Genomic DNA, 18,419 nt, shown 5'->3' with positions numbered 1-18,419 from the left:
TACTTATGGTTTCTACTATTTTGCTCACTTTTAAACTCTTGCCATTTCTTACTACTCCAACTTTACCTCCTTGGATTGGGATTGTTCTATCAAAATATGTAATACTGAATTATTGTTCCAAAAATGTTTCCCTTCATTCCTTAATCATTTCATCTGCAATCTCATTTTACTCAACTGGAAAGGAAACCTTGATGCTTGATGCTTCCTTCTGAATATTTTGTCATCTGCAGATCTAACAATAAATAAATTTTCTAATTCTTTGAAATATCTTCCAAGATGATCTACTGTAAACCTGTAATTAATAACCCTTTAACTCTTTTCCCGCCTATTCTTTTTTCAATTTACCTGTGTGTTGTTAATCATATTAATATTGTTTAATGTTTTCCACTGTGATTCCTGGGACAATCAAATCCCAACGGTTAAAACCCCAGCCTCAACCCTTACTGTTTAAATTTGTGTGGGACACTTAACCAATTTGTGCCTCAGTTTTTCAAACTGTAAAATAGGAAAAAACAATCAAATGAGAATATTAATATTAAATTAAATACTAAGCTTTGCTTTTTTATAATCACTGATCACTAATGGAGTACCAGTGTTTACAGAGTAAATGACAAGTTTTTTAGTTCAACTTTTATGTCTTATAAAATCTGGACCCAGCAGATATTTTCAAAGCAATTTCTTTTTAAAAGTCTTTCTATTTATTTAACACACTTTTGTGAGTACAGCACATTAAGGACTGAGATATGAAATTAATGAGATATTTGCCTTTTGCTGTCATGTAAACTGTAAATAAAAGATAGCCATGTAAACAAGATGAAAAATAAAGGTGCTATGTCTATACACAGAAGGATGTACTTAGAGAAGGCTACCAGAAATAGCCAAAGCTGACAGTAAAGGGAAAGATAGACACATCAGCCCTTAAAAGACAGCATGAAAGATATAGGGTAGCAAACATAGAGAAAATGTAGGAAAGGACCCATGAACTTTTGATATGTTCTTTGACCTGTTATAATTTTTTTTTCGGATAGTTTACTTATTTTTGTGGGGTTTTTGCTTGTGTGGGGATGAGGATAAGATAATGAAGAGCATTTGCATTCTGAGTTTGGAGCACTTGGAGACATCTAAATGGAACTGTCCAGAGGCATGCAGATAGTAGATTTAGATAAGAAAAATTGATTTGGACTCATTAAAAAGAAAAAGCAAACTTGTATGCAGTGTAATCATTGCTTTAGCAGAGTGCATCAGAACTACTTGTTCAAATAAAAAATTAAAAATACTAAGGACAGGTAGAAGGACCATTATAAGAAATTATTTTCTGAAGAAAAGAGGATCATTCAGTGTTCTAAAGTGTTACAGAGAGAATCAAAAGGCAGGCATGGAATACAAGAATTCATTGTACTTGGCCAATAGGATATAATCTCTGGATTACCTTCAATAAAATGGTAGGGAAAAGCCAGATGGCATTGAGTTAAGGCAGAGAATGGATGGGGAGGGAGTAAAACAGTGACTACTGACTGATTTTAGAAAATATTGTTGGAAAAGGAAAGGCACAAAGCACAGTAAAGATGATAAGGCTGTGCAAAACTAAGAAAGAGAGTAGAAGGAAGGCAGATCACCATATAGCTGTATGGAAGGTGGGGAGGTGACACTGCCTGCCTCTTATACTGCAAGTGCTTTGGCAAACACCTGACCTTATTACTATCTAAAATTGACAGTTCAGAAAAAACTAAGTGGATTTGCAAAATACACATATTAATTTTTCATATTACCTATAAAAGATTAAAAATTTCAAATTGTTGAAAGATACTGAAAGGAAAAGGAGGGAAATGAATAAGCACCTGGAAAAGAGGAAAGGAAACTAAAACATAAGAAATGGGTATATCTATAAGATTTTTTTCAGGCATAACAGGAGAATATATTAAACACAATAAACCAGCCTAGTGGTAAAATTTCATGCTAGAATGTAAAGGAACTAAATAATAAATATAGAAAGTAGATTTTAAAACAAACTTGTTCAAAAGAAGCCCTGGAAAGTTAATAAGTAACTATGTGTTTTCTTCAGAAATGAAAGTTTGTTTTCAAAAGTGATAAATAAATTAGTGTGTTTGGATTTATGAAATACAGTACCTAGTACATGATAGGTGATTATTAACTTTTTCTGTAAGTGGTTGAAGCAGTGTCTTATAAAAATATAGATATAGTTTATTATGCCTAATGATATCAACAACAGCTGCTGAACAATAATAAAATAATTCAAAATGCTATTTCTCCTATTTAAAGCTTAATTCTTCATTTCTGTATCATAACTATCTCATCCATATTCTTGGGCACAGAGTGGCACATTGTGAATCAATGAAGAAAGGTTATTGTTATAACCTTTCTTTTGTGTTAATAATTGTGTAAAAATTATAGCAGTTAGATATCTTAAAATTAAAAAAATAAACCATAGGTCTTGAAATTCTCCCTGTGTAATACAGGATGTTTGTGACTAAAATTGCTCATAGACACACAAGCATACATTTTATTGCTTACTAGCAATTGCTGAGTTTGATTAATTGACATAGCTCCTATGGATAAGCAATGGGTAGATTTTTAGATGATAAGCTGTTTATTTCAGTTGAGTCATCTGGGTTTGATCTTTTTCCTATCTTAGGTTTGTTTACACAGTGTCTTTGTAAGGCACCTTTGAAGCTGTATAGGAAAAACTTCCCCGAGTTCATCTCCTATAAGCCAGGATGTCTGTGTAGCATTGATTCACGCATTCCCCTCAAAAAGCACAAAAGATGGTGAAGGAAAGGCATGTGTAAGGACTCAGAGAGGATGGAAGAATTCTCTAAGTCTTTTTTTCAATTACTCCTCTCTTTCTACAGTCATCGCTTCTCGGCCTTTTGGCTAAGATCAAGTGTAGTATCCCTTTCTACAGTCCATGAACCATTAGGATATAGCACTTTACTGCATGTACATGTACACATGCAAATCACCCAGTATTTTTAATCAAAATAAAAATATAAAAACATTAAATTAGTATGATCAGAAGTCAATAGACAGGGAGATTTCCTGGCTGTAGTTAGAGGCAATGATGAAGCTATGCGAAAATTATCTGAAATTCTACTGCACATGGATTTGTTAAATGTATCCATTGATAGTGATTATTACCATTTTTTAATTCTGCAAGGGTACAAAGTTGATTTACAGAGTGGAAATATACTTTACAAAGAATTACTTTTGGTTTCTTCTCTTTCAGAGGAAAAGAAATATCCTAAATCCTCATCAATCTTTTATTTACTGCCTCTCTAAAGCTATCCCTTTCATGACTGAGAACTTCAGACATCAGACTATCTGGGGGGCAGGTATGAAGAATTGTTAAAAAAAAGTTTGACTAAAGCAGATACCTTAAAAGCAACTGAGGCCAATAGGAAAAGGGGACCAGGTACTAGAGAAAAGGTTAGATCAAAAAGAATTAACCTAGAAGGTAACACACACTCACAGGAAATCAATGTGAGTCAATGCCCTGTATAGCTATCCTTATCTCAACCAGCAAAACCCCTTGTTCCTTCCTATTATTGCTTATACTCTCTCTACAACAAAATTAGAGATAAGGGCAAAATAGTTTCTGCTGGGTATTGAGGGGGGGGAGCGGGAGGGGGTGGAGTGGGTGGTAAGGAAGGGGGTGGGGGCAGGGGGGAGAAATGAACCAAGCCTTGTATGCACATATGAATAATAAAAGAAAAATGAAAAAAAAAAAAGCCATAGCATACAACAACAACAACAACAAAAAAGTTTGTCATTTTATATTCCTCTTTTGATTGTGTGACAAGTTGAGTGCATAGATCCAGGGAGAGTGCATGATATTCCTCCATCCCTATTGAGATGAGGATAAATTACTTCCTTTGGGAAGTATACGAATTACCTTGGGCCAGATATTTTTAGATAGATGGGAGAGCTAGGCTCTCTAAAGGAGAGAAAACTGGTGTGTATTTTTTTTTTCAAAGTTCAAAGAAAAACTTTGAAAGGTTCCAAGAACCAACTAAAAAAAAAAGAATAAACATGGCTAGAGAAGAAATTAACATTCCTTTTGTGTTTGGAACCTAACTGGTAATTAAATAATTAAGTATAAGATGTGGTTTGTAAGTAGACAGAATACAGACATGACAGCAAATTTAATGCTTTTTTCTTCCTTGTCAACTTCCCTTTGCTACAGTTGGGAAGGGAGAATAGACTGAGTTATAAAAACTATGCTAGGAACCATAGAAAGATCAGTTGATTTCACATCGTTCATAATTCATTAGCCGTTTTAACTGATATGGTAAAAAGTAAGTGGAAGAAACAGGGAAATTAGGAAAGTATATGAAATAGAGATGCTTTTTCCTTTCTTTCTTGTGCTACTTTTGATCCACAGTCCCTGTCAGATCTTCTTACTTGGTAGTATCTCATTGCTATTCCTGGTATGGATGTGATTTGTTTTCACTTCACATTTTGTAGGCTTTTTCTTTTGGAGTATCTGGAGGGAAAAGTCAAGTATTTCTCACTTGGCTTATCTTTACTTGGACTAAATTACTTTCTTTTTTTTCCTTTTCAAGATTTTTAGCCTGAGGAAATACTGTCAGAAAACTTTCATATTCACTTGACAAATTAGAGATTCCAGTATCTTTCTTCCTTAAAAATCATCCAAAGGGTGAAACAAATTTCAATACTTGACTGACCAAAACAAAGTGAAGAGGGAATGTAGTTGAGGAAACAGACAGGAAGAGGTTTTGGCAGAAAATGCATATCTGTACTTTACTTAGAGTTCCTGCTATTTCCATGGATTTTTTTCCCAGCACAAGACTCTCCTTTTTTGCCAACTAACGCTGGAGATGTTAACCTCCACCACCATCTTGTTCCTACTATTTGCAGAATTCTTCATTCATCTAATATGTCCAATCTCTTTGCCACATATAATCTTATTTAACCCTGTGGTGGGTCTTAAAATCTGTAGCAAGACATGGAATCTGTGGGAACAGGATCAGGTACATAGGGATAATCTATTCCTGTTTGCATATCTTGTACTCTGCCTAGGCCAGCCACTCCTCATATGATTTATTAGTCCTATTATTGGTTGGAAAAACTATCCCACTTGCCTGACCTCTTACCTCCTCTCTTTTCCCGTGCTTTTCTTTTAAATACTATCTCCTAACCACTCTGCTCAACTTCACAGTTGTAGTTTCTTTTCATCTAGTCTGAATTCCTCTCTTCATTTCTTCCTTCACCCAGAATTCAAAGACTTTGTTCCTCTTGTTACATTTTCCCACTCCTCACAAGTTATTCTTTATCCTACTTCTACTTCAGAGGTTCTGACAATAATTTTGAAACTCTATAACTGTAAAATCCCTGAATCTCTAGTTTCCTTAATTGTCTGACATGTCAACATCTTGTTCATGTAATCATAAATTGTCTCTTCACCTTATAAGCCACTGCTACTCACTCAGATGGACTTCCTTCCACCCACACAGAGGATTCTTGGTGAAGGCTTAGAGGAAGATGTGAGATGGTGGTAAAATTGTGTCTACTAGGCTGTTTGTGACATTCTACACTAACTTCAAGTACATTGTAAGATAGAACTGGAAGTGCTTTATGAGATAAACCTTTATAGACTTTCCTAGTAATTTTTTAACTACCTAAAATATTATTTCACAGAGAAATGTGTCCTGTCTTCTAAACAAGAAGATCATAAGAAATGATTACTAACATAATTGATGAGAATGCTGATAGACAGTACAAGCAAAAACAATGTAAATAAATGCTTGATATGATTCGCTTCTATGTTATATATAATTTTACTGTTTCTTTTGGAAAAATGAATATGAATTGTAATACAAAGAGATGCAAAAGAGATTCTACTTTTTGGACAGCAAAGAAAAAAACAACTGTACTCTTTTCCCTTGTTTTGGAACAATGCATTTATCTCTACTCATAATGGCATTCTCTGTCTCACGTGCTAAAATGTTATTTTTGATGAAGAAAACAGTAAAGTAATTATAATTTAAAACTTTAAATAAAACATTTATCCTAATCACCATTTAAACACAAATAAGTATGCAATTTCAAGATACAATTAAATATAATAAGAACAGTGCATTAAGAAATACAAATGACATACACATCCTTGAGTAAAATTTGCATATTTTTAGATAGCATTTGAACCATTTACAATTGATATAATTTCTATTTCTAATTAAATAGACTCTATAAAATATCAACATTAGTAAAAGCGGCATAATCAAAGAGCCCTTCAGGTTGTACATTAACAGAGTCAACCTGTGAAAACTTGAATTTGTAATAACAATTTTAACTAAGTTAATATAACATATGTAGCATTCCATGCACCTGTTCACAAGATATTGCTGGAAACCGTCACATGATAATGAAAGAGTAAGCAACCTATAAAGAACTATGATTAATAATAAGGTATTTTGTACAAAGTGTATATAATGACAGCATATTAAACCTGATTTTCATCTAAGCATAGCAGAGAACTGTAAAGCCATAGTCTCATAAAAATAGGAATAAGAAATACTACATTGGTATGTTCCTTGGCATGAGTCTTCCATATTTCCTGTAGAAAATGATAATGATATGACCAGGTTATCCTGTGTGATGTAGAATAGGTGACTTTCCAGTAATGCTCAGATGTTCCACTGAGTAATGAAGCAAATTTTCAGTGCCCCCCACCATATTTGTCTCTATCTCTGCCTCTGTCTCTGTTTCTGTGTCTATCACAGAAGAAAGGTGTGTAATTAGGAATTCACTTAGTGCCATAACCTTATATTGTTGAAGAGGGAAGAAGAGAAAATTTTAAGCAATATTCATTTTGTCCTAGTGTTGTCTTAGTGGTGAATTGGTAGGACCAAGATGAAGAGGGCACAGACACTGGTCTACTGGAACCTACAATTTAGTGGGGTTTGAGGTACATGAGGAGAAGTTTGCAGTCACTGTTGTAAACACTAGTGTACAGGGAAGAATTGCATAATAAGGAAAGACATATAAGAGGCATTTAACCCACCATTGTGGTGATAACCAGGTATCATATTAGACTTCCTAGAGTTAAAAAAGCAAAGCAAAGTAAAATTACATAAAGCAATTAAAATGCTCAAAATATAAAAGCAAGGAGTCACTTTCTGTCTCATCTACCCACTTATTTACCTGTTTTTATAGTTTCAACCTGTGCCACTGTTGAGTTCCGCTGTGCAGATGGGACTTGTATTCCAAGATCAGCACAATGCAACCAGAACATAGACTGTGCAGATGCTTCTGATGAAAAGAGCTGCAGTAAGATATTCTTACCTTTTGTGTGTTTATGCCTGGACACCTTTGGCATTGCATTGAACACTGTCCAAGTCTTTCCTGAACCTCATCCATAATTGATATATAATTAACCCCTGTCATGTACAATAATCGTATGTTTACTTCTTCCATTGAAGTTAACTTTCCTTGCCTCTATGACCCACATAGAAGGCTCATAATCTTTGCAAATGAGGTATTTTTCATTTTTGTTTATATCCTTTTAGATAATACAGACTGCACACATTTCTATAAACTTGGCGTGAAAACCACGGGGTTCATAAAATGTAATTCCACCTCGCTGTGTGTACTGCCAACCTGGATATGTGATGGGTCTAATGACTGTGGAGATTATTCAGATGAATTAAAGTGCCCAGGTAATTCTAGAAAAGACAACAGTTCTTGCTTTGAAATTTAAAGGCTAGTTATTTGTATGGAATGAATTTGTTAATTTTTATTGTATGTATTCAATGGTTGAGTTTAAAATTTAAGTGATATTGAATAAAAAGTAATCATTCTCCTGTAAACATGCCACTTTATTAGTTATACAATACTTAGAAATATGTCCTAAACTGGATGTAGGGGTACATGCCTGGAATCCCAGCACTTGGGAGGTAGACACAGGGGGATTGTGAGTTCAATGCTGCCCTAGACTACAAAGAAAGATTCTAAGAAAATGAAGAAACATATAATAAGTTTACATCATTTTTTCAATTTAATTCTTCATCAATCCTTCATTAAATTGGTTGTTGAGTCTTTAAAATGTGTAACCCAGGGCTGGAAATGCAGCTCAGTGGTGGAATATTTGTCTAGAATGTGCAAAGCTCTGGGTTTTATCCCCAGTACCATTATCAATTAATCAACAAAAAATAAAAACCAAAATAAAATGAATAATCTGTTAAACTTCACTAGCAATATTACAAATCTTGAAATAACTGTTCAGAGAATAAAAGGAGAGAGATACTCACTACTGGCTCTGCATAAAGGTGTTTTTCTGTTAGGCTGTAGATGCATTTGGCACAATTTTTGACAAAGTAGCTTGGGTACCAGTTATTGTTATGGGACAAGTATATGCCTATGAAACATCTTTATCTACATAAGCTCTGAAAAGTATTATCTTCTTTCTTAGAGAATGGATTCTACAAAAGGTCTTTACTATTTCTTCCTAGTTGAGGACATTGAAATTTTTAAAAATCAGAAAAGTTGTTCAGTGTATATAACAGGAACCAAATGTGCTAAATAGGCCTCTCTTGAATTTGTCAATATTGCTGTTTGTCTCTCCTTTCTCTGATAACACTCACTTTTTTCCAAATTTTGCTGATGTTTAAAATATTTTTTAAAAAGATGTTGCACAGCAATTTGCACACATTTTGGATTATGAAAACTGATATTCATGATAATTCATGAGTGATCTATTTAAGGAGGCAGCAGAAAGTTCTCTGTTTTCTACTCCATCATGTGTAACATTCTGTGATACCATTTTGTCTTTAAGAGGGCTATCAGCAACCAGGTACTGGTGGCTCACACCTGTAATCCTAACTAGAGGATCAAGCTCCAGGCCAGCCCTGGCAAATAGTTCTTGAGACCCAGTCTCCAAAAGAACCTAAGTAAAATGGACCAGAATGTGTGTGGCTCAAGTGCAAGAACACATGCTTTCCAAGCAGAAAGCCCTGAGTTCAAACCCTCAAAAAGAAAATCTAGGTGCTCTCTTGGAGGATGTGGAGAACGTTAGATGAAAGCACCTGGCTGTAACTCATTGCAGGCCTTCAAGTTTTTCTTTTTTGAAAATTTACTATATTTTTAATTATGTATGTATATTTAAATAAATACAAATTTTATTGTTTTAGACTCAGAGACTGGATATCAAGATTATTAAACTAGTGTTCTTTTTGTAATAACACCTTTTTTTTGGTAATTATTGCTGATATTATTCTTTGAAATTATCTTAAAGGCAGAATATTGTTGGTATTCGTAAAAGTGATATTTTATTTTCCTTTCCATATTGCCTGCCTATTTCTAGGATTGATGCAGCATTTTAAAAGTTACTTTCAACACTAATAGAGAATTGTGATTTTCATATTGGATAAGGAACAGGAGGACATCTGTACAGGCTCATGAGACAGGTGGACAGATGATATCTAGACAAAATTCTAAGAAAATCATAGGTATAAAGCACACTCATGACTTTTTGATTTCATGATGAATTCATTCAAAATGTGTGTAACTTTCCTTTAAAAAACAAAATGGGTATTTAAAAATACCCATAATTGGCCATTGCAGTGCGATTGTCATGTTTACTGTGGGCATGACAGACGACAGGCCTGTCAGTCCACAACTGTGTGCACCTGAAGATACATGGGACAGGAAGCATTCAGTCAAGAGCAAAGTCTAGTATTTTTATACGCTCGAGGTTTTAACAAAGTAAAATTTATAAGATGATTTTAAATATACTTTGTTCTCATAATACTTTCACAAAATATAATAACTGTATTTATTTATATTTACTTATTTATTTGGGGAACTGAGGATTGAACCCAGCCCACTCATATGCCAAGCACACATTCTACCACTTGGCATCATCTCAGCCACATAACAGTTTTAGAAACTTCTTTTAACTTGTTTTTCTTCCTTAAAATAGATGATATTTGTTTAATTCCTTTTGAAGCATATTCAAAACAGAGTGCAGTAGGAACACTAAATCCACACTTTTTTCATCAAATTCTACTATTATTTTAATTTTGATTTATGTATGGAAATATTTCCCAAACAAAACTGTTTCTTTCGCCTTTGATTCATTCACTTTGAATTAGTTTCAGTCATACTCCTTTATTTGTAGTATCCACTCTCCACACTATTTTGATTTCACCAGTTTTTGTATCAGTTATTTCTTTCTGTGATAGGACCCAGTCCCGAATAAGTTTTGACAATCATGTCTCCCAGTCACCTCTGGTCTAGGACAGTTTCTTAGTCTTTCCTTGTTTTCACAACCTTGACATTCTTGAGGAGAACATCTCAGCTATTTTGTATTTGTTTGCTTATTATTTATTTCTTCCAATTCAAGCAATATTAATGTTTTATCTGCATATATTGCTGAACTCTAAGATTAATTTAAATTATTTGACATTACACTCTGTATTTTATCACAGTTCAAAACAAACACAAATGTGAAGAAAATTATTTTGGTTGTCCTAGTGGAAGATGCATTTTGAACACCTGGATGTGTGATGGTCAGAAAGATTGTGAGGATGGGCTTGATGAATTCCACTGTGGTGAGACTTTACATGCTCCTTCAATTTTATGAATTATGTTGTTATTTATATGATAATGTTCCCTTATCATAAATTTTCAAATAAAATATCGCTAGTGGATTTTAATGTAAATTTTTACAAATAAAATAGAAGTGATTTTAATAAAGAAGAATAATCCTCTCAGCCTCTTCTTTTAACCTTTTCTGGTTTTGGTGAGTGGTACCTAGCCTATTGTAAATGATAGGCTTATATCTTCTCTCCGGATTTATTCACTTAAGTGGTATTAGGATATTCTGCTATGAAAAAGAAGTATTTGACATACAGAATATATTTTACTCCTACTTTTTCACAATTACATTATTATTTTAAATTTGTATTATTGTATAGGTAGCTTTAAATAATATATTCAAACTTCAATTTCCTCAAACACTCATCCATGGACTTCTACCCCTAATTTCTGTGTGTGCACATTTCATTTCATATTGGCAAGGGAAGAAAGCATTCTAAAATTATTTTATAGAATTTATGGAATTTGTGATTTGCAGGCAAAAATTCCTATAGGAAAACAAACCTTATATTCACTATTTTAAAACAAATAACATATACTGTGGTGAAGAGACAGAGTGCAAAAGATTAAATAATGGATCTTCTAAGAAATGTCAACTCTCCTGAAAGTAAATGTCATCATGAAATGAGAAAGTACATTTTGTTTGAGTAAGAGTCCATATATCTTTATGTTAGAGCCAGATTCTGAGCTAGACTAACAGAGAAATTAAAAAATAGTTTATATACATTCAGAATTTCTGAACAGGTGGTCATTATGTGATTATATCTTCTTTAATTTTGTTTTTATCAGGCTTTAGTCATTTAAATTTCTTTTCACTAATTGTCTACAGAAACATTAATTAAAAATGCTAAAAATTTTAATCACTTTTAGGAATAAAATCACATTTGTTTTTTTTTATTATTCATTTATTCAGACGTACATACATTGTTTGGGTCATTCTGTTTTTATAATAATTTTTATTTTGAACAGATTAATTTGGAAGGATTTTAATTTTGAATATTCCCTGATGATAAATTTGCTAGAAGGAAGGGGGTGACTGTGTGTGAGGTTGAACAGCAACAAAATTGACATTGAAGAGAAGTGTAGTATGTTTTTAGTATAAGTACATAAGTTCTAAGATGAAAACAGCCACTATTCAAATGAATTTGGGTGGTTTTAGTCAGATATCACATGCTGTAATGTTTTCAGAGGAGTGAAGCAATGGCATCACTGTGTCAGGAACACGTTATATATGAAATGATTAGATTGTCATCACATTAAAGTTTCTTTAGTCATCTCACTTTTAGAAGCAAACATTGCTTGTAAGTCCACCATATTTTTACATTGCTGAGGATGTACTTTTTTTCTGTTTGTTTAAAAGTTTACTAAATTTGAAATAAACAAAGGATTCCTAAGTCTATCTGCACCAGGAATTCTTATTTCATTTCTTCACTCCTTACATTTTTAAGGAACAGCTATTGGGAATGTACTTAGAGGATGAAGCAAAGAGTAGCCACATAGTAATGAACTCAAAGGCAAGCCTTATGGTAATCATGTTGAAGGAACAGAGCTGTGAACGATGAAAATACAGGACAATATGCAAACTGTTGTCAAAACTTTATATAAAGTCGTCATGGAGAACAAGAATTTGGATTTTTTTGGTGTAGAATAGTTGATTCTAGAAGTATCAACAAAGAACACTCTCACTGTGAAACTTAAGATGATCTCAACAAATTTATTCTTTTTATTTTTTTAATACTTGGCACATGATAACTGCACATATTTATGGGTACCATATTATATTTTGATACATGTATATTTTGTGTAATGTTCAGATCAAACATTTATCTTTTGTTAGTGCTGACAACATTCAAAATCTTTCCATATAGCTTTTTAAAACTATGCAATAGAATATTTTGTGTAGTCACTCTATTGTGCAATAGAACATCAGAAATTATTTCTACAAGCTTTTCCACCTGAAAACAAATGGCTTTGTTTGTTTGTTTTATAGATTCTTCTTGCTCTTGGAATCAATTTGCTTGTTCTTCACAAAAGTGTATTTCTAAACATTGGATTTGTGATGGAGAGGATGATTGTGGGGATGGATTAGATGAAAGTGATAGCATTTGTGGTGAGTTGTTTTTTTTTTAATGTGTGTGTTCTCAAATAATTTTTAAGCAATATATATGGCCAATCATTTTGTAGCATTAAAAATTTTGTTTTTAATGTGTCAAATGTTTTTATTTTCATGACAGCCTATTTTACTATTTTTATAAATAGTGATTCAGTATGTAGGATTTTTACTTAATATTTTCATAATAAAATGCATCTGTCCTGCTTATTTCTGGTTTTCAATAATTTCTTTGGGGTAAATGTCAATGATTGAGATTACTGGTCAAATGATAAAATGATTTTTTGTAACTCTTGATATGCATTGCTAAGTTGCCATTCAAAATTAATATACAAGTTAATACTGCCACAAACCACATATGTGGTTTTTATGTGTCAATGTGTATATTTTATAGTGATTATTCTTGATGAGTTATTGTAAACAGAAAGTTAGCTACGCTACATGATTTGTTTTTTACTCTCTATGATCTTAAATGCTCTTTAAACTTAAGTATTTATAAGATTGGAGTTGTTAGTATCAAATATCTATATTTACTTGCTAGATGTCAACTACAATGCCAGTGTAAATTCTTGTTTAATATTCATAAATATTTAATGAGAGGTTTAAGTGGAGTTATTAATTCTATTTCTAAAGGGGTAAAAGAAGGAAGGAAACTAACGTCCACAAATGTATTACAATTTTAAACATTCTACTAATTTACTCATATGTCTATTGGTCTGATCTATCTTGATATATATGTATTTGTAGCTATAGCTTTTATTTTTCATTCATTACCTCAGACCTATTGGATAACTATTGCATCCCTCATTTTAGAAAGGGACAGAACTGAATCATGAAATAAGGTACATACACAGAGTTAAGCATTCACCACCTCTTCTAAATTTCAGGAGTTGTGGCCTGATATTTAGGTCACCACTGTAGAGAGTTAGACAGTATTTTATAGTACTCAAGCTAAGCTGAATTTCTCTGTAGATAATAAAAAAATCTGCTATTTCCTGAAAACAGACAATTTATTTTATTTTATGTAGCCCACCCCAAAATACTTTTCTTTTACACAGCTGAAATGATTTAGAGTTATACAAAAAGATAAACATAAATATAGAAAGACAACTATCAAAAAGCTCTGAATGCAAAATAACTAATTAGATAACTGAATAGTCTCTTTAAATATTTTGCTTCCCTTTGCTATTCTTTTTCTTTTAACAAAGAGATTACCTATTTATAATGGGGTAAACATTTTTTCAGTGTCTAAAATTATCTTGCTTTTGTTCCTTTATTTAACTCAATGGTTCCATTGATGACTTTGTGTTTTCTGAATGGAGGCCATATAACAGATGTCATACAAAGTCATACAGAGTTCATTTTTCCCACATCTTATTTTCAAGCTTTATGATCGTGGAAAGCTTAATTTTATTGCTTATTTCTTGGAATCCTCCCTATTAAAAGGGGTGCAAAATGATTTATATATGTAATTATTGTGATTATCCAACAAAACAATGTTCATTGTGTCTATGAATTTATTCACATTCTCTTCTATTTCTCCTACCTACTTCCTTTTGTCAAAGTGTTATTATAAATTTATAATATTTATATTACATATATGTATATAGGTATGACAATGCTTTTAAATAAATAATAAAATGGTTGTGGACATGTTTCTCTGCTATCAAAACAGTGAGTCTATTAAATTTATTTGCAGGTCATATTTTATATACTACTAAGCTGCTAATACATTAAAATACTGCTTCAGACCAAACATGAGCCAAAAACCAGAACTTAATATTTTAGAAGAGAAAAGGAATGGTTTCCAAAATTTGTTGTACAAAAGATCTTTCTCAGAAATCTGTTAAGTGTAGTTTCTCAATCCCCATCTAGATACTTTCTATGAAGGATGTGAATATATTCTTCTTTAACGAGTGCATAGTTCTTCTGACATGGGAAATTAAGGACTGCATTTTTGAAACTCATAGTCTAGTCTACCTCCATCTTTTGACAGATGAGTAAAAGAGACAAACTTACAGATATTAAAAAACATTGCCTGAAGTCACTCAGCTAATTACTGATGTCAGGGCTAGGTTCAGAATTTGAGCTTCCAAAGAATCAAAGAATATAGGGAGAACTGCTAGTAACCTATTAACTAACTGAGCAGGAGCACAAGGTGGACCCAATGGAATTGCATCTGCTTTTCTCCCCTCTCAGGGGAGAGAACTCCTCTGACATTATTTTCCCTGAGGAAGATGTTGTGTCTCCAGATGTCAGTGACTCCCATGGAAAGAAGCCATGAGCTTTTCCTTGGCCCATTTTCTTTATTATTGACTTGGATGTTTTGGCATGTTTTTAACACAGAATCAGTTGAGCACTGTCAAAGGAGCCAGAAAATTAGCTGCTAACAACCTTATGCCATTTGATAGCTGGAGATATCTTCATAATTATCTAGTCATACTCCTTATTCTAAAGATAGGTGAATTCAGGCATTACTTTTCTCCAAGGTCATTCAAAATTAGATATCCCAACTGCCAAATCAGAGGTCTCTCTATTATGATTGGGAACAAATTATAATGATAATGTTGAAGGAGACAAGGAGTTTACATTGATCTAAAAGAATGCAGTTAAATAATTGAGATTAAATAATAGAAATATTGCAGAAATTAAAGCATTGACTTATGAATATAATAGGAAAACAATACTTTATGTTCTTAGAGCAAGTAGGAAAACAGGGGAATAATATAAAATAATTTCTGTAGGAAGAGAATGTTACTATAAAAGTTACTTAACGCAGGTAGATTCATTTTTAAATGAAAGTTACATTTATTTCTGATTTCTTCCAGTAATATATACTATTATGTTAAACTTTATTGCATTAAAGTACTGATTCTACTTAAAGAAGCAAATCTGAATTACCTGAGGACTTTTCAACATTCATTGCTCTCTTGTCCTTCAGGCCAAGGTATTAGTCAGAGACAGCCAGGTTTATATGAGAAAAAAAATCTCTGGGGAATTTTATTTTGTCACTCCTCTGCTACTTATTTTGAAAACATTGCAATGAAAAGGATTTTCTGCTCATAACAACTTCATAGCTGAAAAATGGGAAGATAATAATCATTTAACTAAAGAACATTGGTTCCTGCCTTAAATGATTGAGAGCAAATGTCTTCATCAATCATGTCAGTCATATTTTCCTCTTGGAGAATTTCTTTTTTCTTTGTGCAGTGCTGGGGATTGAGTTCAGGATTTTGCAGATGCCAGGCAAGCACCTTACCATGGAAATACATCTTCAGTCCATTCTTGGATATATTAAATATTTCAATAATTCTAATAATATAGTTTTAACATATATTTTTAGAAGTGTTTGATCATAAAAAAGTAAAGTTTTAAAAAGTTAGGTTGAGGGTCATGTTTCTGATTCACTCAGTTAATATTCTTCATAAACAAATAAAGCAAACATTCACTATATATACCTGTGCAAGGGTTAGGGAAACATCACGAGATAAGGTCATTTGCCATGATTACCCTATGCTCATATTAGGAAGAAAAGAGAAACCATATGTATCTCTTTAATTTACCATATATTTCATCAAGCATTTTTTGTTGTATATTTGAAAATCCTTATCATATAAGCAAAAGGAATATTGAATTGATAAATCAAGAAGAGATGAATTCTGTTTATCATAGAATTATTTGTACATGTTCAAAAGGCACATGCTTTATTCTTTCAAGCAACACAGGATGGAGTGGAACAATGATGCCATGAGTGCTCAGGAATTTGAAGGAGTGTGGACTCTATGCATCATGTGCAACTTGTGAATTTGCAACTATTTCAAGCTGTAGTTTCTTTCTCTGTGAAATGAGACTAATAATAGTTATACTGGATGGACCTTCTACAAGGATTAAATGAGATAATACATTAAGTACCTCACACATTTTATGTAATAAAAATGATGCCACCATTATTATTATCATTATTGTTACTACTCATAGGTTCAATCCCTTCATAATGTTATTTCACTTGATTCATAATTATATGACATTCCCATGTTTTGCTGCATTTTACAAGCATATGGTTTTATGACATATAACATTTGCAATTGGGAAAGAATTATTCTTATATGCAGGAGTGTAGTCACCTATGAAGAAAGAATAATTGTTTGGTTATTCCAAACAATTACATTCTCTTTCTTGTAAGCAATATTCTTCTGTTTCCCCTTCTTTAAACAGGAAGTATAAATAGTAGATATTTTTTCTAGTAAATATAGAGTGATTTTGATGATTCTTTCCTTTGGGTTTAAGGTGCCATCACCTGTGCTACTGACATGTTCAGCTGCCAGGGCTCCCATGCCTGTGTGCCTCGACACTGGTTATGTGATGGTGAGAGGGACTGTCCCAATGGAAGTGACGAGCTCTCCACAGCAGGCTGCGGTATGAACACAGGCTGGGGCTATATGTCAAAGAAAATGGTTGCAGCATCCCTGGATATCTGTTTTCCTAGTACTCACTGTACCACATTTTCCCTATTCTGGGACCTTTTGTAGTTTTAGATTTCCTTGGTGGAGTGTTGTTATCATAGAGTTCAGCAAACCTTTTAATCATTTTCAGAGTGTCTCAGACATACACAGTGGCATTACCCACTTTAAAAACCATTTTCATGGCTGCAGATTTATCATTTCCCTCTGAGATGGTATAACTACATTATGTGTGTGAATGTGATAGGTTTGGTATTTTCTTTACAACACATTTCCCTCAACCCCCCATAAAAGCTTTTAGATTGCCTATCACAGATACTGTGTGAATGGCTGCTCTGATCTTAGACAACTACTGATCAGGAGGTCAGTAAACACCTATTAGTCCTACAGATAGAGTATTAACCCTTGGGTCAGATAAAAATAGTGTGGATAGAGTTGAATGAAACAAAGGGATTAAAGGGACACCTTTGGAGGGCAGACAATTTACTAAGTTTCTCACTCTAGGTCATTTCAGGAAATTTTCGGGGAATTACTCAATAGTAAAAATTTAGTTAAATTTCTGTGAGTGATCAGGAGGATGGAAGGACTGAATTTTTGAATCCATATCCCAAAGTCACACAGGGGATCTGTTGCGCTGAGGAATTTATTAGAAATAGTGCTGTGACTTTGGTTGTTGAAGTGAGTTCTGCCAATCATCTCTCCAATGACCTGTCTTCATGTCTTTAAAACTGTAATGTAAGTGTGTATGTATGCTGGTATAGGTGCATGAGGGATAGTCAAAGCACAAAAGAAATAGAAAACTTTGAGGCAGGCCTATTTGCACAGAACTCAGCATTGCTGTAGAATTCACTTTGATCTTCAAACTGGCATGTGTCTATAAAGGTCGATGGGGCCACTGAGGGTTGCATAATAAAGGATTTGCATCAATTCATGGATCCAGATGGTCCCAGTATGCTGCTGCTATTGTAACAAGTTAACACTCTGGGAAGTATATGAACACTTTTGAACCACATGGGTACTATTTAATAAATTATGCTAGAATATAGCAAATAGTACTCATGTGACTGAAATAAAAGTGTTAATGCCAAGTAAGTTACTGTTGATCAGTGTTTTCAACAATAATTCATGTATTAGAGTTGGCATAATTAACTTGAGTTATATAAGCTGTGACATGGTTCAAAGTTAGAGGAGTTATTGGTAACTGAGTTTTATTG

The 18,419-nt window shown here is 33.1% G+C and overlaps 1 protein-coding gene and 1 pseudogene across 6 annotated transcripts in view; both read left to right on the top strand.

Moving 5' to 3' along the window:
* Nucleotides 1–18,419, top strand: part of Lrp1b (LDL receptor related protein 1B) — a 1,877,349-nt gene that overhangs the window by 1,591,585 nt on the left and 267,345 nt on the right. For all 6 annotated transcript variants that reach the window (XR_012447185.1, XM_074070662.1, XM_074070660.1 and 3 more), the window contains 5 exons: nucleotides 7,195–7,308; nucleotides 7,548–7,697; nucleotides 10,467–10,589; nucleotides 12,626–12,745; nucleotides 17,033–17,161. Coding sequence is in view for 5 of the 6 variants with exons in the window: in XM_074070662.1 (XP_073926763.1) it covers nucleotides 7,195–7,308; nucleotides 7,548–7,697; nucleotides 10,467–10,589; nucleotides 12,626–12,745; nucleotides 17,033–17,161 (636 nt within the window). In the remaining variant the exon portion in view is untranslated. The remainder of the gene's footprint in view (nucleotides 1–7,194; nucleotides 7,309–7,547; nucleotides 7,698–10,466; nucleotides 10,590–12,625; nucleotides 12,746–17,032; nucleotides 17,162–18,419) is intronic.
* On the top strand, nucleotides 2,873–3,019 carry LOC141422771 (U2 spliceosomal RNA; annotated as a pseudogene).

Source organism: Castor canadensis, chromosome 4 (assembly GCF_047511655.1).
Source record: "Castor canadensis chromosome 4, mCasCan1.hap1v2, whole genome shotgun sequence".
In the NCBI taxonomy this organism is placed as follows: domain Eukaryota; kingdom Metazoa; phylum Chordata; class Mammalia; order Rodentia; family Castoridae; genus Castor; species Castor canadensis.
This window is presented reverse-complemented; position numbering and strand designations above follow the sequence as displayed.